The sequence below is a fragment of the Aulonocara stuartgranti genome, assembly GCF_965226115.1.
Source record: "Aulonocara stuartgranti genome assembly, chromosome: 17".
Lineage (NCBI taxonomy): Eukaryota > Metazoa > Chordata > Actinopteri > Cichliformes > Cichlidae > Aulonocara > Aulonocara stuartgranti.
The window spans coordinates 14,229,815-14,252,499 of NC_138953.1; the positions used below are offsets into that span (position 1 = coordinate 14,229,815).

Sequence of the window (22,685 nt, forward strand, 5' to 3'; positions counted from 1 at the left end):
TTAAATCCATGCTGTTTTTGTTTGTTTTTTTGCAGCATGTTTCACAACTTGAAAAACACAATCGCACATATACAGACCCAGTATTTAAATACATGAGTACTTAAATATAAGCTTTACATTTCCAGTTTATCAAACACCACTGAGCAGTCCTTACCTTTAAGTCTAACCTCTCTTCTTCCTTTCTAGTTCTGGCTTTCTTACCTTGCTCCATGTCTAAGTAAATTTAACTCTATTTCTTTTCTCTCCCTGTGAAATACATGTCCTGACACAAAAAAATTACACACTTATGCTCACTCTTCTTCTGCATGGCTAGCTAGATGCTGAAGTACCACAACTTATGGACACCCACAGTCATTCCAATGTAGTAGCAAAACAAACAAACAAAACAAATAAATAAAAACATGCCCACTTTAACCTCTGACTATGGCACACAATTTTGCCCCTTTCATCTGTTTTTATGTGACATCCTCTCGTGACTAATAAACAAACAAGATTGCCTTTCATGTGTTACTGCTTATTAAAAGCATTATTATTACGATTATTACTATTACTATTATTACCATTATTATTATTAAGCATTATTATTAAAATTATGTTTGTTCTTTCATTTTTGTATAAACCAATAACAGACAGAACAGTTATATTTAAAAAGCCTATTTCACTGATACACTTTGGTTGGTAACAATCTTTTAAAAAGACATCCGCTGGACGATGGTTTTAAGAAAAATTTATTTTGCCTTACGGCAAATCTGTGAAGGGTAAAGACCCCTCAAGGCCATAAACCCACCAGGAAAGTGCTGAAAAGCCTCGGTTTCCCGTAGACTACTACCCATCGAGAGGATTTTCCCCCTGCTGACTATTAGGAGGGATGCATGTTTAAGCCACCTTAGCACTGGCTTACCTTCCTTGCTGCATGTTTTGTTACATGCAATATTGAGCTTTTTACCCACTTCTTCTCTGCCGTGGCTTCTTCAGATATAGACTTAGCGTATAAAACAAAAACTCTATCACCATTTACAGAATGAAACCCAACTTATTACATCATATTCAATATTTTTTTTATTTGTAACCTTGTTGTAACCTATGTTGTAACCTGTTTATTAGTGTTTCCTGTTGATGAACTTTACATACATTCTAAGTTAAAAAGTTTTTAAAAAGGCAAAAAACGCTGCCATATGACAACAGCAGAACAGAGCACGGAGACAATGAATAACAGAATAAGTGATCTAATGTGGAAAATTGTTTTCAGTCCTAGGTTGAGGCGGAGCTTCTGTAATCTTTCCGAGGCCCACACACAGAAGCCAAAGCCCTGCCGTTACCATAGAAACGACTCGCGGAGTATGGGAGATGCCACGAGCGACTCGCAATTGGTCACCTCGGATCGTTGTTCCGTCCCAACCTCCCCTATGATTTGTTTCATGTATTGCCCGTCTTAGAAGCTGCAACATGATTGGCTACCTTCTACATTCGCGGCCCGCCTCTGTGAGTAAGCGCTCCCAGCTGCACACACGTCGGGAAGAGTCGTGCGGACGACGTTGTACATTAAAGCGAAAGCTTAGTTGTTTTCAGGAGTAAAAAAGTTAATCTGCGGTTGACTGTTTTTGGAGTAGTACGCTTACTTGGAAATTCACAAAGTGGTGGGAAAGTTGGGAGACATGTAGAGACTTTTTGATCGCCGGTATTGTAGCTTGACGATGGAGGAGCCAGCGATAAGGCAAGGATTAATGTTAGCCAAATTAACGCTTTTTGGGGAGGATATTTTTGTTTTGTTTACGTTGGGATAAAACTTACGTTTTAAAATGGCGAGTTAAGCTAAGAGTCTTGTTCCAAGAGTGCGGTGGTGTATGAGAAGTGCGTCTAAACGTGCCTGAGTGTAATAAAAATGCTGACATGAATCTTTGCAGAGAATTTGAGATGTCCCTGTCAGACGGTCCCTCTGACGACGACGACGAATTCCCGTCGACTTTACCCACAGATGGCAGCCACAGTGGGAGCATCCGCAAGGTCAGACACCCACACTCTTACATTCATTTCAAATAAAAAAAAAATACTGGATAAGTAAAATTAGAATACAGTCCACGAGATGATGCTGTGTGGCTTCACATGGGGATCTTATTGGACCTGTAATTAAAACTAAAGAACATGAAACCTGAATGTCATCGATAATCATGTAAATTGGCAAATGTAAACTTTAACTTAGGGAACAAAGAAAGTTAGCAGCAGGGATAATACCCACATTATTGGGAAAAAGAGCACATGTTTTCGCTGACCACATTTTCTGAGTTTTGACATAGTGACCATCCCAATACATCAGAGAAGGGCTGAACTGATCTAGCTCTATATTTACATATACCTTGGTTTCGTGTAGATGTTCACAGAGTGCTGATCGTATACCACTGTTAAATTATTAGTCTGTAATTTATTTATTTTTATGAGACTGTGTGACATCAGGATCCCCTGAAACATTGCTTTCCTGACATTGTTAAATAAAATGTAACAAATAAGTAAATCACAGAATATACATTTACCAAACTGTTAGTTATCACTTTTACCAATAAAAAAATAATAGATGATATATAATCTATGCATGCTGTATTAACAGCAGTGTGTAGTTACTTTGCTTACTGTATGTATATAATAGTGTGTTGTACCAAAAACCTCTTGGTGGTTGCTTTAGTCATTAGCTGGGTGCCACGGTTGCAAGTAGTGTACCTGGAGGATTGTGACATGTCTGCAAACAATTCCAAACTACTTGCCAAGTTGTCTGTGAAAAGCAAGAAGCAAAATGAGTGAGCATTTGCCTTCCAAAAAAATTGCAATTTTTAAAAATGTGTTTCTTTCAGCAGTCAGGCAGAAGTTTCACTGTTGAAGGCGAATGTTCTTTGCCTCCTGTTGGCAGTTTTTCACATTTTCACAAGTTTCTCTAACGCTTGGAGAGTAAACAGCAAGTGTTTACAGACAGTCAGCATCTTCCGTGCACCAGTCTGTTAGTGACCAAAGCAATCAGAAGTACGATTTTCAGTCTTTGTAACCTGCCCTGTCGTGGGAGATCAGTTCAGTTCACTGGAGGGTTACTTGATGTGCGCATGTTAAACAAACTCCTTTACTGGGAGGTAAAGAGATATATGAAGAAAAAGAGAGAGACAAACATAACAACTATATACTGTTGAGATTCCTGGAAGAGGGATAGAGAAGAAGATGGAAGGAGCAGTAGGGCATAAGAAAAAGGGAGTATTCAGCTTGTTTACAGTACAGCTCCGCCATCTGTCATGTAACTGTACATTTGTTTACCTCAGAGTGTGAAAGTGTGCTGTACTGTATGACACATGTCTGGTTTTAGTGAGCACACAAATTACCAGCTGTGAGGCAGTTCTTAAAGTATTGTGAGCAAATTGCCTCTGTTGAAGCAAGATTTTAAAAAGCTGTTAAATCTTCAAACACATGTACAGATCCTGTTAAAGTTTTTTATCTTCTGAGAGAATGTATGTCCTCTGCTTTGTTGTGGCACAGTATTATCATGTTAAGCAGTCACAATGACCTTCACGTGTTGTCACGTCCATCATCTCTATGCTATACTGGGTTTGTAGTGCGAAGTAATTCTTTCAGACTGCTCTCCACTGGCAGTAATGACATGCCATGGTGCCATGGTAAAACTGGGGTTAGTGTCATGTGAAAACAGGAAGGCTTAAAAAAAGTAATTTCTCACTGCGCCGCAGTCTGTTTGAGATTTATTTTCGATATATCAAATCTTATCCCCACTGTGGCTGTGTCTCTTACGGTTTCTTTTTTTTTTTGGACAGGATAATTTCCATCGGGGAAAACATTAGTTAGCTGGTTGTAAGTCTGCCAGCTGCTTCCAGTACTTCTTACTCAGATCATACAGCATGAAGTAATGTTGTCACATTTGCACAGCTGTTCTGTGTTTTCTTGGGCAGACTGCCAAAATATATTAACAGCCACCAAGTATATTTGGTAGTCTAGTGTAGCTGTCTTTTTTTTAAGTTTTAGGTTTTTCAGCAGCTTCCATGATGGATTTACTGGTACTACATCAGTTTGCTCCGGTTTTGCAAATTCATTAACTCAACCAGCCCTGACCCTTCCACTTTGTGTTTCTCTAAGGCTCGATATCATTCAGCTTCCTCTCCAGACTCCAGTGTTTCTCATACAGGGACTTGATAACGATATAAGTGGAAGTTCACATGCCCTTACCATCGTGTTTCTTTACAGTCTGGTCCACTTGCCAGTTTCTTTTGTTGCTATCTTTGATATTAGTCAGCTGCTTGAGTTTCTCATCCTGTAGTCAACTGGATGGTTTTAAACTGGTGTCTGGAAGTATCTGTGTTGTTCTTAGAGCAGCAGTCCCCAACTTTTTTGCGCCACGGACCGGTTTATGTCCGACAATATTTTCATGGACCGGCCTTTAAGGTGTCGCGGATAAATATAACAAAAATAAAACCAGTACTGGTACCAAAAAAATAGAAGATTTAATCATAAAACATAATTGAAAGACCCAGGGAAACCGAGTTACCGATAAAAACGATAACCCCATAACCTTTACACCCTTATAACATACAGCATCATTTACGCTATTGCTTGGAAAAGGGTTTGCTTTCTTGCCGGTGAGTAGATTAATTAAGATAGTCTAATTCTGTGGGAAATGCAACTTTTGTAGTTGGTCATTCAGTAATTCAGTAATTCTTTTACCTCCTCCATTTCTTTATTTCATCTGCAGGGCTGTGATCCTTTGGCTCAGACTCAGCGCAGTAAGCTGCAGCATCGACGGGCTCGCATCAACCAGCAGATCAACAAGGAGATGCGTATGAGAACTGGAGCGGAGAACCTGTTCAGGTGAGACATTGCGACGGATCAGAACATTGCACGCACAATTCTTATTTTATTTTTAATTACTTTTCTGTTGTAATGTTACACGAGGGCAGCACGGTGGTGCAGTGGTTAGCACTGCTGCCTCACAGCAAGAAGGACCTGAGTTTGAATCTATCGTGTGTGTGGAGTTTGCATGTTCTCTCCAGGAACTTTAGCTTACTCCCATAGGTAGGGGTGGTTGCAACCTGATATCACAATAGAACTTGAAATAGACACAGCAGTCCACGGTGTCCATTTCACGTACATGCGCACAGAAGTTGCAGTAACGGCAGAGGAAGATATTTTATTTCAAGCCAACATGAACATAATCGTGGAAAAGCATTTTAACAGACATTATTAACATTAACAGTTATATGTATATACATATTAGCTGCCTAGCTTAATCAATTTTGATGATTAAGGACCCTGGAATGTACTTCATACATTTTTCTCACTACCGAATTCGTGGCTTTAAATAGATTATTTCCTCCTTCTAGTAATGCAACATCTGCATGCGTGTCTGTTTCACAGTTTGGAGAGGCAAAAATGGACACGAATCTTCTTGGAAATAAGTGATGCAGTGCTGTAGTGTTGAGCTGCTTTTCCAATCCCATGGGTAAAAAATAGTGAAGCTTTGTGTTTGTCAGCTGTATCACAGTTGCTTTAAATATAATGTATATTCACTCATCACACAGCAACTTTTTCTGTTTGATTTTGTGAGAAATGCCATTCAGGTGCCATCTGTGTTGTCGTCTTTGTTAGTTGCCTCACATTTTTGGTTCAGTCGGTTGATGGGAAAAGGTCAGAGATCACTCCCATCCTAAAGAAACACACACACCAGCACCACCCAGTTTTACAGCTCTGTTTGTGTTCACTGTGTGTGAATATGGCTGTTTATGTGCTTGTGCTGGTTTATCTCCTCCCTGTTGTGCAAATATTTGCTTTTTTTGTATTAATGCTTTTTTCAAACAAAACAGTGAGTGAACACTGCATACTTTGGCAGCATGAGCACCACTGAAGCTAATCTCCCAACTCTCTGAACTGCTGGCCCTGTGTCTTGAAGCAGCCAGTTGTCATTCACACAAACCAGAGAGTTTTACTGGTGAGGAAAGTGAACGAAGTTAAAAATGAAATGTTCACATAGCATCAAGGTCTTGTCTCCGAGGACATTGGCATCATCTTTGTCCAGTGTCTCTCCATGGCTCTCCTCTATATTCTGTCTCCTCAACTCATTCTCAACACGTCCATGTTTATTGCCCACTCAGAGGTAAATTAGTACAGAGCCTCAGAGTATATGCATGAAGTATGTGGATACATTTGCTCTAAACCTCTGCCGTGGCAGTTTTAGAATGTTTAAAGTATGAGCAGACCGCTGTGCAAAAGTCTCTGGAAAGACATGGGACATGCTGCTGCTCCAGGACTATTCGGGAGGAGTAGGAGGAGCCACTTAATTAAAGCAAAGAGCTCCTTTCTGCTTCCTCAGTGGTGCCGCATTAAAATCTAATCTAATCAAAATAACCATGTTTTTAATTTAAGACAGACACTGTTGTCTCAGGACTTGTTTTTGCAACAACTGGTAAAGTTGAAAAAAAGCTTTCTTCTTTCTTTTTTATTTACTCTGTACTCTGTATTATTTTATTGTATTATTACGATGCTTCAAAATGCTCCCATAAGTTTAGTTAGTGTAGAAAACCACAGCTGGTATGAGATTAATAAATTACTCTTTTGATGCCCTATCTGTCGTTCTATTTGCAAATTCTTATTTCATAGTCAAGCCAGTTTGAGTGGCCTGACTGCAGTGGCTGTTGCTGTTTTGTTTTCTAAATGTTTCAAATGATGAAACAGTCCTTAAAGTAATTACTGTGTAACAGGGTGTTAATTTATTTTTATTTGTCTTTTCAATGTTTCCCTAGCTCCACATTTGACCTATTTAGGCTCTTATCCCGAAAGGTGATGACTCAGTTTACTGGATATAAAACAAGCACTCTCTCCCGTTCTATTGGGACGCCCGGTCACATAGACAAAGACCCCCACACAACCCGTCAGCCTGTAATCAGCTAGCTTTGTGTCTGCCCCCGTCCTGTTCCCATGCAGAGATTCCCAGCGGTGCTCTGGCAAGCTCATCCCCCACTTATTTGTCTGGTGCTGTCAGACCTTTTTTTTTTCTGTCCTTCTTTTTCCAGTCAAGTGGAACACATAGACACATGAACACACACATACACAAAAACATGTAGCTTTCACTTGCACTTCACTTGTTGTGAAACTGTTGTGGAACTGTGTCATGGTATTAGTGCTGGTGTGTGGGAGTCGATGTTTGTGTGTGTTTGTATGTAGGGGGGTTTGGGATGCTAATTAAATACAGGGGAGGGGGTGTCACTAATCAGGGTTTGTGATTGGCTAATGAAGACGTCATGTTTTGTGCTGCATGTAGGAGCTCAGCTGAGGGGCTGTAATGTTGTTTAAACATCATCCCAGTGACAGGGGTCCATGCAGACCCCAGAGGTCTGCAAAATATCTCTGCATGTGAGATATTTTTCTTATCTCACAGGTGCTTTATATAATTTATTTCATTTATTTATTTAGAAAGAGGGGCAATAGATATTAATGAACATTTAAACAAATGTAAATATGCCAGATTATAGCCTTGTGCTAATTTCCATCTGCAGACCCTCTGGCAGGTTGGTGTTAAACACAAGTTAGTAAAAACATACAGAGACACTATTTACAGGTCATGTGACAAGGACTATTGCTCAGTTTTTTAATGACTTTGTCGATCAGTTTGTTCTTAATGATATCAAAACATTGTTTTCTGTTTCTGCTTTGGTTAGTGCTTTTAAAATAATTAAAATGTGTTATGGCGACAGGAAAAAAAACTTCTAACATTTAAACTTCTCTGATTCTTCATCTCATAAGCAAGAAATACTTGTGTTACCCTTCCGGAGCTGCAGCATGTTGTGTGTGTAAGTGGATGTGTGTGAAGGGGATATTTGGCAGCCTTTTTAATGCTGACTAATCAGATTGGCCCTGGCTTGATCCTACATATCGGCGTTTGTGTGTGTGAGACTGGGAGAGGCAGTGACAGATGAGGAGAGAGGTGAAGCTGAAGTGGTCTAACTGGAAAGCTTAACCTGATTTAAAAAGTCCTCAAAAGTGAGCTTCAGTTGTGTGTTTGAACTGAGATTGGTCATGTGTTAAAGGATAACATGGAAAAAATGCCACAAATTTTTCAAATTCAAAGTGATGTGAGTGTTCTGGTAACAGGTATATGCAACTGAAGCTGAAGTGCTATTTCAAGATAAACACTCAAACATATGTTTTTTTTTTAGCTCTTTACCGCTCAGCCATAAAAGGCTGATGGGGTGTTGTAGTCATCCCTCCAGATGGGCAGCTGGGCAGGCTGGACACCTAAGTTTGTGATAACTCAAGAAGGAAGTCACCTAGGATTTTCAAATGCCATAGGTGCATCTACCAAAAACCTCGGATGAGTTTGAGTCTTAGTGACCTCAACCTAAAGGTCAAAGGTGAGGGGTAGTTTTCTGAAAAGCTTGTGAATGTGATAACTCAACAACAAGGCGACGTAGGAGCTACAAATTGATATCATCGATGTATCTCCTAGAAATATCTGAGGATTTTGAATCCTCAAAGTCGAGGTCAGAGGTTTATTTTTCTGAATTTTTTTTGAATATGATAACTCCAGAATGCGACAGTGTATTCATATTCATACCACAGGTGCATCTACTGAAAATCTTGGATGAGTTCGAATCTCAGTGACCTCACTCTCAAAGTCAGAGTAAGTTTTCTGAAAGTCTTGTGAAATCGATAACTTGAAAACAAGGCGACGTGGAGTTTGTAGAAACAAAACTGACACCAGATTTCCCGCTAAAACAAGATACAGAATAGATGGGGTGGATAGATGGGCCAGAGGAAATGTAAGTAAATTTGATGTTGCAGGCCTTTATTTTTTCAGTTCATCTAAACTCAACCATTTCTTCTACATTTCTGTGAATTTGACACAGTGCCCATTTTGATGCATTTCTCTCCTTCATGGATAGAATGTCTTTATGACTGCAAAGTCCCAATAATTTTGTGCACTGTTTAGGACCAATAATGGAGGAATTCTCTACCACTTTTCTAAACAACAACATTGTAAACTAGAGATGCTTCAGATTTCTGGGAACATTGTGTACCCCATAGAAGTATGAGCTGGCATTAGTCATCGACCCTCTCATTGTTTTTGGGGGGTGAACCGGAGAAAGTGGTTGACAGAGGGAGGAGAAGGTGGAGAGAGCTGCATAAATTAAAGAGAGGCTTTTTTTTGCCTTCACCCCATCCTGAATTTATGTTCTCAGAAAAGTTTGCTGCATCCACTAATACTGAATGAAAGTAGCAAGTCAGTTTTTAGCTGTGTTGTTCTAATTGTGATACTGGGCTCTACGACAAAGCAGATTAGGAATCAGCCCAAGTACTGTTTTTAGAAAGCCCACAAAGAAGTATTGAGAACTGAAAAACAAAACAAAACACCTGGACGTCTTTGTGTTTTATTCTGCAGGGCGACAACCAACAACAAGGTGAAGGAGACGGTGGCTCTAGAGCTCAGCTTTGTCAACTCCAACCTGCAGCTGCTCAAAGAGGAGCTGGAGGAACTTAACAGCAGCATGGACGTCTACCAGACAGACAGGTGCACAAATGCATGCGTATTTGTCCCATTAATTCCAGGCCGTGCTTATTAGACTAATGATCATTATAATTGGGGAAAACAAGCATCCATTATAGTTTTGTAGTGACGCTGGCACTGGGTGTATAACCTCCTTGTACTTGGATATTTGTGATGACCAGTCCTTAGAAATGTTATCTTTGTTTTTTAATAATAGGATGGGGTTTAAGTCAAAGTTGGGTTTCAGTCACATTTATTTAAACAGACTAAAGGAAAAAAGCATCCACATGTGTGTCATGCATTCTGTCACAGCCATAAGATTTTTGCCTCCACGGCTCCGTATCGTGTGAGGGAAAAATCCCCTGATTAGAGTATAGTCAATAACCCTGTGGTGGCAGTGTGCACATTTGTTGTTATTGTGAATGGCAGTAGGTAACTGTGGGGGGTGACAGGCTTACTGCTTGGCTTTAGCTTTTCTGATTAGCAGGATGAAGCACTGAGAATAGTGCTCGCTGGTTTTGAAAACAAGCAGATGGCAGCAGCAGTCATTGCCGAAACCTACACTACCTCTGTTAATTTCTTTTTGTAGTGAGGCTGTCAATGTTCCAATGATCCCACTTGGCTTAAAAGAAACCAAAGAGGTGGATGTCACTGTTGCTATCAAGGTGAAGTCAGCATCTATCTACCTCCTTCTCTTTATTTATCCAGTTTGTTGTTCTTTTCAAGAAAAACTTGTGTTTGAGTAAAAGATTATTGCAATAAATGTATCCTAATAAAAGTTACTGAATCAATGTTTTTAAGCTTATTTTACAAGCAGTGTTTATATTTTTATGCTAATTTACATTAGTTGGCCTGACTTCTTTTCATTACTTGTTCATTACTAAACATTTGACACAGATGGGTAGTTTGATGAAATATCATATTTTTGTGCTTATTTGCTTTCCTTTTTCCAGATAGTATGGAAGAATAACCAAAATCATCTTCATGTGGACACGTGAAGATAATTCTTTTGTCACCGTGTCTCTGTCTGCCTTCACAGGACTTCATATGTGAGCACTACGGGGAGGACAGCTTTCTCTATGACAAGGAAATCAAAGAGCTTATGGAACTTAGACAGGTTAATAAATTCACCCATACAGTTTGATCCAGAGTAAACATTCTGCTCATCATGGGTAGAAAAACAAGTGGAATGAAAAGTATTGATTTATTTAAAGTTGATGTCTCTTTTAGGCTGTCTGTAGCTGACATTAAATGAGTGTTAACATTTAGTTTATTGATTATTCAATCAGGCCATGCGTACACCCAGTCGAAACCAGGCCGGTCTGGAGCTGCTAATGGAGTACTACAATCAGCTGTACTACCTGGATCAACGCTTCTTCTCTGCTCAGAAGAATCTGGGTGTTCATTTCCACTGGTATTATATGATAGCATAATTTAAATACTGAAGGGTTATCATAATCATTAACATGCATTTTACAGTATGTGCAATATGCAGTAAAATAAAAATGGGCAAAGGAACAGTTTTTTAAATGTGCACTTTAGCCGTGTTGTTACTACATCCTGGTGCCTTACTGCTGCTCTCTCTTTCAGGAGAAAATCGAAGCATTCAATAGTTGTTTTCCAGGGACAGATTTATGTAATGTGACTATAAAACCATTTTTCCAGAATTAAAATCTCATTTATGTTTCTAAGTGGTTGGCTACAAATTTTAGTTGAGCTTGAAGGTGCTAATTATGAAGCAGAGCATGGATGGCAGTGTCTCATTCCATGACTGTAAAAAAAAAAAACTTAAGCTTAATAGAAACTTTTGTTCCAGCAGCTTAAACTCTGGAGGGGCTTTGCTCATTGGTGGTTCCCTTTTCGTTTGTCATTCAGGTATGACTCTTTGACTGGCGTTCCATCGTGTCAGCGTGCGCTGGCCTTCGAGAAGGGAAGTGTGTTGTTCAACATCGGAGCCCTGTACACGCAGATCGGAGCACGACAGGACCGCTCTGCAACAGCTGGCATAGACCGAGCTATAGATGCTTTTCAGCGTGCTGCAGGTAGCACAATGGCAAAATCATACATCAAAATACTTGATTTCTCGTTTTGTGAGCCTTCAAATACGAGGGGCTTGTTTTTTACACAAAACAGCACAAGGCAATATAGTCCTAGTGCTGGTCCCAAGTCCAGATAAATAGGGAGGGTTGCATCAGGAAGTGCAGCTGATGTAAAATCTTGACCAGATCAAAGATGCAGATCATAAAAAATGAATTTTTCATTCTGAATTTGTCGGGTCTGGGTTAACAATGACTGCATACTAACCCTTATGCCGCATGTGCAAACTGCAAGATAAAGGAGACTGCAAGGCAGTGTTCTGTAGATTGTAGCTAAGCATGAGCAGAGAGGGATAAAGGTGGTGAGCCATACAGTAGGGCAAAAAAGTATTTAGTCAGCCACCGATTGTGCAAGTTCCCCCACTTAAAATGATGACAGAGGTCAGTAATTTGCACCAGAGGTACACTTCAACTGTGAGAGACAGAATGTGAAAAAAAAATCCATGAATTCACATGGTAGGATTTGTAAAGAATTTATTCGTAAATTAGGGTGGAAAATAAGTATTTGGTCACCTCAAACAAGGAAAATCTCTGGCTCTCACAGACCTGTAACGTCTTCTGTAAGAAGCTTTTCTGTCCCCCACTCGTTACCTGTATGAATGGCACCTGTTTGAACTCATCATCTGTATAAAAGACACCTGTCCACAGCCTCAAACAGTCAGACTCCAAACGCCGCCATGGCCAAGACCAAAGAGCTTTCGAAGGACACCAGGAAAAGTATTGTAGACCTGCACCAGACTGGGAAGAGTGAATCTACAATAGGCAAGCAGCTTGGTGTGAAAAAATCAACTGTGGGAGCAATCATCAGAAAATGGAAGACATACAAGACCACTGATAATCTCCCTCCATCTGGGGCTCCACGCAAGATCTCATCCCGTGGGGTCAAAATGATCATGAGAACGGTGAGCAAAGATCCCAGAACCACACGGGGGGACCTGGTGAATGACCTGCAGAGAGCTGGGACCACAGTAACAAAGGTCACCATCAGTAACACACTACAACGGCAGGGAATCAAATCCCGCAGTGCCAGACGTGTTCCGCTGCTGAAGCCAGTGCATGTCCAGGCCCGTCTGAAGTTTGCCAGAGAGCACATGGATGATACAGCAGAGGATTGGGAGAATGTCATGTGGTCAGATGAAACCAAAGTAGAACTTTTTGGTATAAACTCAACTCGTCGTGTTTGGAGGAAGAAGAATACTGAGTTGCATCCCAAGAACACCATACCTACTGTGAAGCATGGGGGTGGAAACATCATGCTATGGGGCTGTTTTTCTGCCAAGGGGACAGGACGACTGATCCGTGTTAAGGACAGAATGAATGGGGCCATGTATCGTGAGATTTTGAGCCAGAACCTCCTTCCATCAGTGAGAACTTTGAAGATGAAACGAGGCTGGGTCTTCCAACATGACAATGATCCAAAACACACCGCCCGGGCAACAAAGGAGTGGCTCCGTAAGAAGCATTTGAAAGTCCTGGAGTGGCCTAGCCAGTCTCCAGACCTCAACCCCATAGAAAATCTGTGGCGGGAGTTGAAAGTCCGTGTTGCTCGGCAACAGCCCCAAAACATCACTGCTCTCGAGAAGATCTGCATGGAGGAATGGGCCAAAATACCAGCTACTGTGTGTGCAAACCTGGTAAAGACCTATAGTAAACGTTTGACCTCTGTTATTGCCAACAAAGGTTATGTTACAAAGTATTGAGTTGTATTTTTGTTATTGACCAAATACTTATTTTCCACCCTGATTTACGAATAAATTCTTTACAAATCCTACCATGTGGATTCATGGATTTTTTTTTTCACATTCTGTCTCTCACAGTTGAAGTGTACCTCTGGTGCAAATTACTGACCTCTGTCATCATTTTAGGTGGGGCAACTTGCACAATCGGTGGCTGACTAAATACTTTTTTGCCCCACTGTACATGAAGCTAAGGGAAAGAGTTGTGGAAGCTAGGTTAAGAAGAGGTTTGATCAGCGAGCAGCAGTCTGGCTTCGTGGCAAGAACTACACATGCAATGTTTGCTTTGAGAGTATTGATGGAGGTCAGAAAGAGCTTCACTGTTGTCTTTTTGAATCTAGAGAACGCATGTGTTAGGGTACCAAGAATAGGAAATATTGATATTGCATGAGTAAGTCAGGAGTGACAGAGAAGAATGCAACATGTAAAGAGGAGGGATAGTGGATATATTGTGTAAAGGATGTTGAAGATGAAGCTTCCAGGCAGAAGGAAAAGAAGAAGACCTCAGAGGAGCAAAGGAGGACGTGCAGAGGGTTGCTGTGACAGAAGACAATGCTAGGGATAGGGCGAGATAGAGGCAGATGATTCACTGTGGCAATCCCTAAAAGGAGCAGCCAAAACAAGAAGATTGCCATTAATATAACAGATTTTGTTGTTGTTTATAATCAGCTATTGATGATTTTGAGGTACCCAATCCTGTAAATTTAAAGCTTTTGTTCAGTTGTTTTTATTATATACTTTTGATATAATAAACATTGATATCAGGATGTTTGAATTCACATGGCTAATTGGTAATTAATTTATTTTTTAATGTGTAGGTGCATTTAATTATCTTAAAGAGAATTTTTCCAACGCTCCAAGTCTGGACATGAGTAGTCCATCACTCTGCATGTTGGTGCGGCTCATGCTTGCCCAGGTACAGGAGTGTGTGTTTGAGCGCATCACCCTGACCACACAGGACACGCACTTTACCTCCCAGCTCCGGCTGGCACAGGAGGCTGCACGGGTGAGTAAATACATATGTGCTTTGTTTGTGTTATTACCCTTAATGCCCTATGTTTAACTGTATGCATGTGTGTTTTTTGTAGGTGTCAGATGTTTACTTGTTAGTGCAGCAGACTATGACACAGCCTTTGATGAAGGACTACGTGCCATTTTCATGGGTGTCCATGGTTCAGGTAAAATCTGAACACTTCCGCGCTCTCTCCCACTACTACGCTGCTGTTGCACTCTGCGACCACATGTGTAAGTACAAAATTTACTCACATGTTCATTAGGGAGAGTTCATACTTCTTGTTTTGTAGATAACCTTCTGCCTTGGCTATATTTAATTTTGAATTAAAGCAGTACACTTGTGTCTTTAAAAAGTCTTAAAATCAAGTTGAAGCTTGTTACATACGTAAGACACATTTTGCTGCTAATTTATAAACAGACTGTAATGTAATATTTTTTATCAAAGACTGACATTCTTGGTGGTGTGAGAGTGGTGTCAGACTGATCCAGCGGGCAGTGTGCGACGTTATCTTGTCTGTGCTTGTCATCTTGTCAGCAGTCTGTTAATGCCTAATGAGGCAAATTCATCAACAAAGCTGTTTTCCTCTGTCACCTATGGAGTACACCTCTGTCCTGTGTATCACCTATGCAGCATCAAAAGCACTGTGTTTTGAAGAAGAAAACTGACATTTCTAGTGATTTACCCAATAAACCTAACTATTGTATTCTTTTCCAGAGATAATGCTCACCTAATTAGCATTTCTAAACAGATCTTAGCTGTATATATTTTTCCATAGTGTTGGCAGGAGGGGAGGAAGAGGAGGAGGAAGCTGAGAAGGCCTTCCTTCAGTGCCATGCCAGTGTTCCTGCTGGGCCACAACTCAGCCAGGTTCTTCAAGATCCTGAAAAAAGACGAAAACTTGGTGAGTTTGTATTCATCACGTAGCTGCTATGAGCTGCGTTGTGCAAGCATCTTGAAAATGAACCAAAATGCTCATGTTATAACTTGAATAGTTATATTCCCATTCTTTGAAACCTTTATTTTTTTAATAATAATTTCTGCTTACATGAAGGTAAGGCCCACCTGCGGCGTGCTGTAATCAGACATGAGGAGGCCATGCGTGTCCACAGTCTGTGCAAGATCCTGAGAAAGATGGATATCCTGCAGGATGTGCTCTCTGTCACACACAAACGTTCCCTGGACAAATACTCAGAGCTCGACCGAGAGGACGACTTTGATGAAATTGCAGAGGCCCCAGAGATACAGTGTGAGTGTCACGTATAATCGTAAAGTCAGTGATTACATTTTCTGTTTGATTAAATCATAGTGACTAACTGGCTTCTTTACCAGCTCATACCCACCAGAAACCAGACGTCATTCCACCCAACTTCTCCACAGTCAAGGTTACTGATATCTTCCAAAGACTGGTAAGTCCCACAGGGAAGAAATAATACACACTTGGCAGATACCTACCCAGGTTAGGTAACCATTAAAATTGTTTCCTGTTCTTATGCTCTAGGGTCCACTGTCAGTGTTCTGTGCGAGGGCTCGCTGGGGCCCGATGCGTGTGATCTGCCTGAATAAGAGAGAAGGAGGACTGGGGCTCACGCTCAGAGGAGACTCTCCTGTCCTGGTGGCTGGAGTGGTGCCTGGAGGCTGGGCAGAGGTGAGATATACCCTGCACATCTAGAGAAGATTCTGTGAGAAGAAAAGATCTTCTCTTGTATTCTTGTAGTCTTATTTCTATTCTATTTTTATCCTCTCAAAAGGAATTGATTTGCAGTTTGATTCTAAGATTTAAATATTTTAAGACCTGCTTTCCTGTCTACTTATTGTATTATTATGGGGTCTACCTTACAATATAAAGTGCCTTGAGGTGACTGTTGTGATTTGGCGCTGCATAAATACAGTTGAATTGAACTTGATTAAGTAGTTAACTGCAAAAAAGAGCCATTCATTTGTTATTTAGAAAAGAGTTGTGATGGACATGAAGGAGACAAAATGCAATACACTTCCTTCTTTTGTCTCCTTCTTCATTGTGGGAATATATTGCGGGCCTGCATACTTGCATGAAAAAAATGAGGTCAAAACATGTAATTAAGATGAACTAATGATGTTACATGATGTGTTCAGGAGGCTGGACTGAGGGAAGGAGACTACATAGTAGCAGTAGATGGAAAGGACTGTAAGTGGGCCAAACATGGTGAGGTGGTCCACATGCTGAAGAGCTGCAGTGACAGAGGGGTGGAGATCAGTGTGGTCACATTACACTCACATGATACACAGGTAAATATGTGTATGAGCTATGTAGGGTATTCATAAGCATGTAGATTTCAGATAACTTCCTTCGTAGAGACGTAGAGAACAATAAATTGTTGCAAAGCTTTTTGGTGGCATTTATTTTTTGTTGTTTTCCATGGATGTCTAGCCCTTTTCCAGCATAAGCAGCATGAAAAGGCCGTGCTCAGTGACCTTTTTTCAGAATTTACCCTTCTGTCTCTCTGATGGATGCTTTTTACCCCTCACCTGTAAAATGCTGAAACAAGGGAATATGAGTGTTTGTCATTTGATTACATTTGAGCCATCTTTATACTAACCTAGTATTAGCCTGAAGGCTCAGGTCAATGCAATACTTTATTTTCAAACCTTTGAATCAAAACTGAAAGTCTCTTCTTTGATTCCTTAAATTGTGGAAATATCTGTGGGGTTTGGCTGCTGTTTCAGTGGTTGTGTACCTGTGTGTATGCTTTTTTGTTTCTTAGCAGGTGGAGAGGAGGGCAGTTATGCTGTCGCTGTGCAGCGACAAAGAAAACACTCGGCATCGTCTGCTGTCTGGGGCTAAAGGCCAGAGCTCCGCCTCTTTGCTGAACTGGAACAGGAAGAAAAAGAGGGAAGGCAGCACGATCACAAAAAGACTTGGAAGCGCTTTCAGTTTGTCGTTCGGAAGCATCCGAGACACTGAGGCCATGTACTAAGAGACGACTTCAGAAGAATCACTCAGGGAATAGCAGCGGAGCACACGGTACAAGTACAGCAGACACAAAGAAACAGCCTCTCCTGAGTTGAGGAGGTAGGTGATGATGCAAAGCTGGGACAAAGGAAAAGAAAAAACATGTATAGTCAAGGAACACGTGCTGTGCCAGGTTCTTCTTGCACACTCCAGCATATCTGACATCTTCGTCAGTTAATCATTGAAATGTGATGTTTATTACTTTTACCCATTGTACAAAAGTGAATTTGAAGTATCACAGAATTGTGTCCTGGCATCTTTCTAACAGAGACTGCGCAGTAGGGAAGTCGATAGTGGAAATATGTCTGTAATTTCTCACCTGAAGTCACTACTATGAAGGATCTGTTTGCAAATGAGCAGCACAATATGGCACTGCCCACATCCAAGATACCATGGCTTCACTTTTTGGGACTGTCTACATTGTACAGGCCTTGAACAGTGTCCCCAGTTCCTACACTGGGGTAACCTGACTTTGAATTTAAATTGCATGTTTAGGAAGAATGTGGTGGCAATGTATATAAAGTCAGTAAGTGTGTGAGTAAATAGATGCAAATTTTCCACAGGGCCTAGCAAAGTTACATTTGTAGAATTTCAATGAGCTTTATGTCATATAAGTGCAGTAGCTACAAAAATAAAAGCACAAAAGTATAAAGGGAGCAAAATAACAGAACTGAGGCTTCTTCTTAATTAATTTCAAGGCTTTACAAACATACATGCTTGCTGTGTTGAAGCTGACAGCTGTACAGTACCCTTCTTTATGGACACACTTTAAGTGTTCAAGCACTGTACAATTCTGCCTGATACAGCTGGCAAAGTTATTTGGTAAGAATAAAGAAAAAAAAAAAACAGCTTCTGTCAGAGTGTAGTGGTTTACACAAATTACTTTGGGGTTGCGTCAGAAGAGATATCTGGTGTAAAAACCTGCCAATGTGGTGCTACCCACTGTGATGATCCCTTGTAAATACAGCTGAAAGTAGCTTCTCTAAATGTTAATAATCGTTGAAGAAGATAGAGCAGAATTAGCAAGGAAGCACAAAATTTCTTGTACTGTATTCTTGATGGGACCGAATAGACCAGCAGTCACCTGTGATTAACCACTGAAGGCCTCCAACGGTTAATCTGTTCACTTCTGACAGAAAGCACATTCAGTTTTTAATAGATTAGGATTATTTCAGACAGTCAGTTCAACCTGGATTTATTACTAAAAGTGTCATGTTGGAATTAATCCTTAGATCATTTTTTTATGTTTAGTTTTATCATTTCTAGGTGACTAAAGCACTTGAACTTTGCTCTGTTTTCTAATGTAGTTTTAGTATTTTGAATGCACTGTGACAAATATCTTGTAAATGTAGTTTCAGGTTTTACAATAATGCCTATGATGTACTCACATTGAGAGGATGTGTGTTTGGATGTCAAATGTGATAGAGAGCGATCATGTAGGAAAAGCATGACATGAGGTGTGATTACATCAAAGTCCACTGTGTTTAACAATGTCCAGCCACTGTACTGTATGTTAGAAACAGCCAATGTTGCATCTGTAGTTGTAAGAGCTGTATTGAGAAAATGTTTCTTTCTTTAAATCAATGCTGTTTGAACTTTTTGTAAAATTTTGATACAACTTGAAGTAGCATTTTGTTCCAGCTTAAAATGAATGTTATTTGAGTTTGTCGTGTTCACTGTGACATGACGGTCCATAGTCATGAGTGTGGAAAGCATGAGGGGACAAGAGCAAAAATTAGTGTTTATCTGAGTCTTGTTTCGTCTAGAAAATCTTAAATATAGTTTTAAAAGGTCTGACAACTTCTTTCACAATGATGATATTCACATTCCTTTGGAAATTAGCAACTTTTGTGCCACTTTTGACAGTAAGAAGACTATTCGAGATGCGATACCATGATTCGTGCATCCACCAGAGTATGAATGTTAGATAGAAAGAAAAATACTTAAGCATAGAAAAAATTGCTTGTATGAATAGACATGAACGAGGTACGTTGTATAAAGCACTTTGATTGCTCAGCTATAGTAGAAAAGCACTATATAACAACCAGTCCATTTAACATTTACTTTTCTCCACTTGTGTTAGCACAGAGATGCTAATTTCTTTCCTCTGTTCACTAACATCAACTACTCCAGTTTCTGGAACTGAGATAACAGTTTCATTTTCTCCATCCTGTGTTTGAACATTCTTGATAACCTGTTTTTGACCCGAGGCTGCCAGATAATCTTTCCTCCATCCTGCTTTTGAAACATTTTTTAATTCCCTGTTGAGACACTGAGTTACCAAATATGCTTCTCTACATCCTATTTTTTCCATTACATTTCAGTTCACATTGTCAGCAGGTTTCCAGATACACTTTCCCTATTCTACTTGTTATATTTGTCTGCTTAATTTGTATTTGTTGAGCATTCTCCTGTACTGTGTTTAGCCCCAATAAAATTTAGCAATTACATGTTATGAAATATAGCATGTCTGTCTTCTGAGACATGCAGCTTGTGGGGATAGGTTAATTGGATAATCCAAATTGCCACTAGGTGTGAATGTGCGAGTGAATGTGAGTGCGAATGGTTGTCTGTCCCTGTGTGTTGGCCCTGCGACAGACTGGCGACCTGTCCAGGGTGTACCCCGCCTCTCGCCCTATGACAGCTGGGATAGGCTCCAGCACCCCCCCGTGACCCTGAAAAGGATAAGCGGAAGTGAATGGATGGATGGATGGATGGATGTATGGGAAATATACTCACACCCCTTATCAGTTCAGGTGCTGTAGGAAACTGGTTCAAATGAAAGAACGTTGCTACAATCCAGCACCTGATTTCAGCTCTCTGTTTTCACAGCTTAAGTAAGGCCAGTGTACATCTAGGCCATGATTTTCTTCCATCTTCCTTCACTCGAAAGCTAAATCTTTGTCAGAAAGTATTACTCAGTGGTCTTATCATTGCATTTCCGTTCTCTGCAAGCATTGTTGCATGCAGTTATGTGGTCAGATGTGTTTGATCAGTAGTGCTCTGACTACAAATGGAAACCAGATGGGATTTTCTGCAGTATGAGATCTTGTTCCTTTCCTTCAGATTACACATTTATATGCAGGAAATGCAGATTGCTCCTCAAGCAGTCTACCTATTGTTGATGAACTGCTGCTGCACGGCTTTGGTTTACTTGCACACAATGTTGATAAGTTAAACTTCTGATGCTTTCAAATCCATAACACCCTGTTTCTTAGGGATCAAGCCATTTCAGACAGAAACCACTGAGAAACGTGACCACACACATCTCCACAGTTGCCCAACAGCACAATTACGTTGACACCCTTTGCCAGCTTCAATGGCAGTTTTTAGGGCCAGCTGCACTTTCAGCAAAACACTTAGCACTGCACAAATACCAATCCAGCCAGTTTTATGGCAGAATGCGGTTCTACACCAAACGACCCAAGTTCAGTCAGAAAAGTTTCTTCTAGCCAACATCAGCTGTTTTCAAATTTGTTCGGTAGTAATAGTGGCTCATCAAGAGATCCATTTTCATTCACGTAGACAACCCAACCTTGTTTGACATAACCATCTTAGACAGAAGCAACTGCTGTCTTTGACTTAACATGACTAGATTTAGAAATTTGGTTCATTTCATCCCAAACCTGCTTTTCTGAATTTTCAGTCACTCCCTATTATGTGAATTAAAATGTGTACCATCAAAGTGTCACTACTCATTACAAGCCTTCAACATTAGATTCATTTCTCTCACTGTCTACATTTAACTTCCGATCCCCGATCCTAACACGTCATTAGCATTTAGTCGGTATACAATCACAGCCACCCCGTGCAAATCCATTCTGCTTTCTTTGGGGATCTGCCAGGGCCAGAAGCCACTGCTGACTGTTGAAGAGACGCTGGCCTAACTTGTTTCGTTTGGAGTTAGTAAAAGTTGAGATTAAGTTAATAGAAATTCATTTTTTTCCTTGTCTGTACTTTTTTGTGTGATTATTAAGTAAGTCTTAAATTGGCTTTATAATTGTATTTACAGCTCCCAGCTTAAATTTAAGGTGTTGCAACCTGCAGATGCACTGCATTATTTTGCAATGACATAGATTTATGTCTGTTGACTATGTGTTTCTATCACTACAAAAACTTTGTTTATGGCATTAGAAAAATAGATTTGAACTCTTTGAAAATACTTTTTAAATCTTTTTATTGTGATTAGACCCAAATACTTTTTTTTGTTATGTCCTCTCTGGCTTTCCGTGTGTGTGTGTGTGTGTGTACATTTGAGTAAATGCTTGGAATTGACTGTTTTTAAGAGAAATGAATTTGTGTTTTTGCCTGAATATGTGACCATCCCTAATACTGCATTTGGGGATTTGCACAGTACTTTTTTCCTTAAATAAATACAATAAAAGTGAATAATGACCTGCTGCCATTCTTACTGTTGCATTTACTGTAACACATGCAGTAGCACGCATCATAGAACCATGATGCATTGAGCCACAGCTTTTAATCTTTGAATTCAGCTGTTTTCAGTCTCATAGGGGGTCGTGTGATTGGTGGTCTTTCCCTTAAAATATAAAGCACCTTAAAGTTACTGTTGTGAATTGAAGCTGTATCGATTAAAATTAATCTGTACATTCAATTGCATTGTTTCATACAACTCAATAAATATCAGCAAATACAAAGTGCTCCTATGCAGTGTAGCGCAGTCTGCTGAGTATTCTCTTTAGTATCACTTATCAAACTCCACCTTTACACAGCTGTATTCTGGCTGGAGGGTTTGAAACCAGCCACAAAGGCTTATGTAATATCTGCTCTTATACTACAGGGTAAAGTTGAGTACATCCACAAAGCATACCAAACCTCAGAAGCAGCAGCACAGGTTACCTGCCCACAGCTTACATGTAAAGAAAGTAAATCTAGTAAAGCTAAAACAATTTTGTACATGACTCGTTTCTACTTTCAGTTATTTCTAAATTCTGCACCAGAGCCTTTGGTGCCTCACTTGCAAAGTTCCACTTTAGGCCCAGAATATATGTTTATGTCATTTTATGCAGAGACTGCCCACCTCTGCTGCACTGTTGTTAAGGGTGTTATTATGGAAGTTTCTGATAAATCCATCAGTGTTATGTGTCAAAAGGAAGGACACACGTGAAATGTTTCCATCACTGTTAAAAAAATAAGTAAAATCTGTCATAAATATTTGGTTAATGTGAACTCTAACGTACAGTAACAGTTGTATGGAATGATACCACACTGATCATTAATAAGTGGTCAGTCACAATCCAGGCTGTGAAGACTTTCCTGTTTGCCTCAGTATTGTGTTTAAAGTTTTTCTTCTGGTTAGAACGCTGACTAT

At 40.1% G+C, this 22,685-nt stretch overlaps 1 protein-coding gene across 2 annotated transcripts; it reads left to right on the top strand.

Moving 5' to 3' along the window:
- The first annotated feature begins 1,486 nt into the window (after window positions 1-1,486).
- Window positions 1,487-22,595, top strand: rhpn1 (rhophilin, Rho GTPase binding protein 1). 2 transcript variants are annotated; one of them, XM_082511263.1, is made up of 15 exons: window positions 1,487-2,004; window positions 4,733-4,848; window positions 9,413-9,541; window positions 10,107-10,182; window positions 10,557-10,634; window positions 10,807-10,931; window positions 11,393-11,559; window positions 14,168-14,355; window positions 14,438-14,594; window positions 15,140-15,265; window positions 15,416-15,610; window positions 15,694-15,770; window positions 15,863-16,009; window positions 16,477-16,629; window positions 17,106-22,595. In XM_082511263.1, the coding sequence occupies exons 1-15, from the start codon at window positions 1,891-1,893 to the stop codon at window positions 17,316-17,318; spliced, it is 2,061 nt and encodes a 686-aa protein (XP_082367389.1). In that variant the 5' UTR covers window positions 1,487-1,890; the 3' UTR covers window positions 17,319-22,595. The 2 variants fall into 2 exon arrangements, with proteins under 2 accessions (XP_082367389.1, XP_082367390.1); XM_082511264.1 differs by having other exon boundaries at window positions 17,109-22,595.
- Window positions 22,596-22,685: the final 90 nt, after the last annotated feature.

What these genes read in the sequence shown, in the direction of transcription:
- rhpn1 (XM_082511263.1), top strand. Translation starts at nt 1,891, where the DNA reads ATGAATCTTTGCAGAGAATTTGAGATGTCCCTGTCAGACGGTCCCTCT. An exon ending in AGCTTATGGAACTTAGACAG is followed by an intron (nt 10,635 to 10,806) that starts GTTAATAAATTC and finishes TTATTCAATCAG; the next exon opens with GCCATGCGTACACCCAGTCG. An exon ending in TGCTTTTCAGCGTGCTGCAG is followed by an intron (nt 11,560 to 14,167) that starts GTAGCACAATGG and finishes TTTAATGTGTAG; the next exon opens with GTGCATTTAATTATCTTAAA.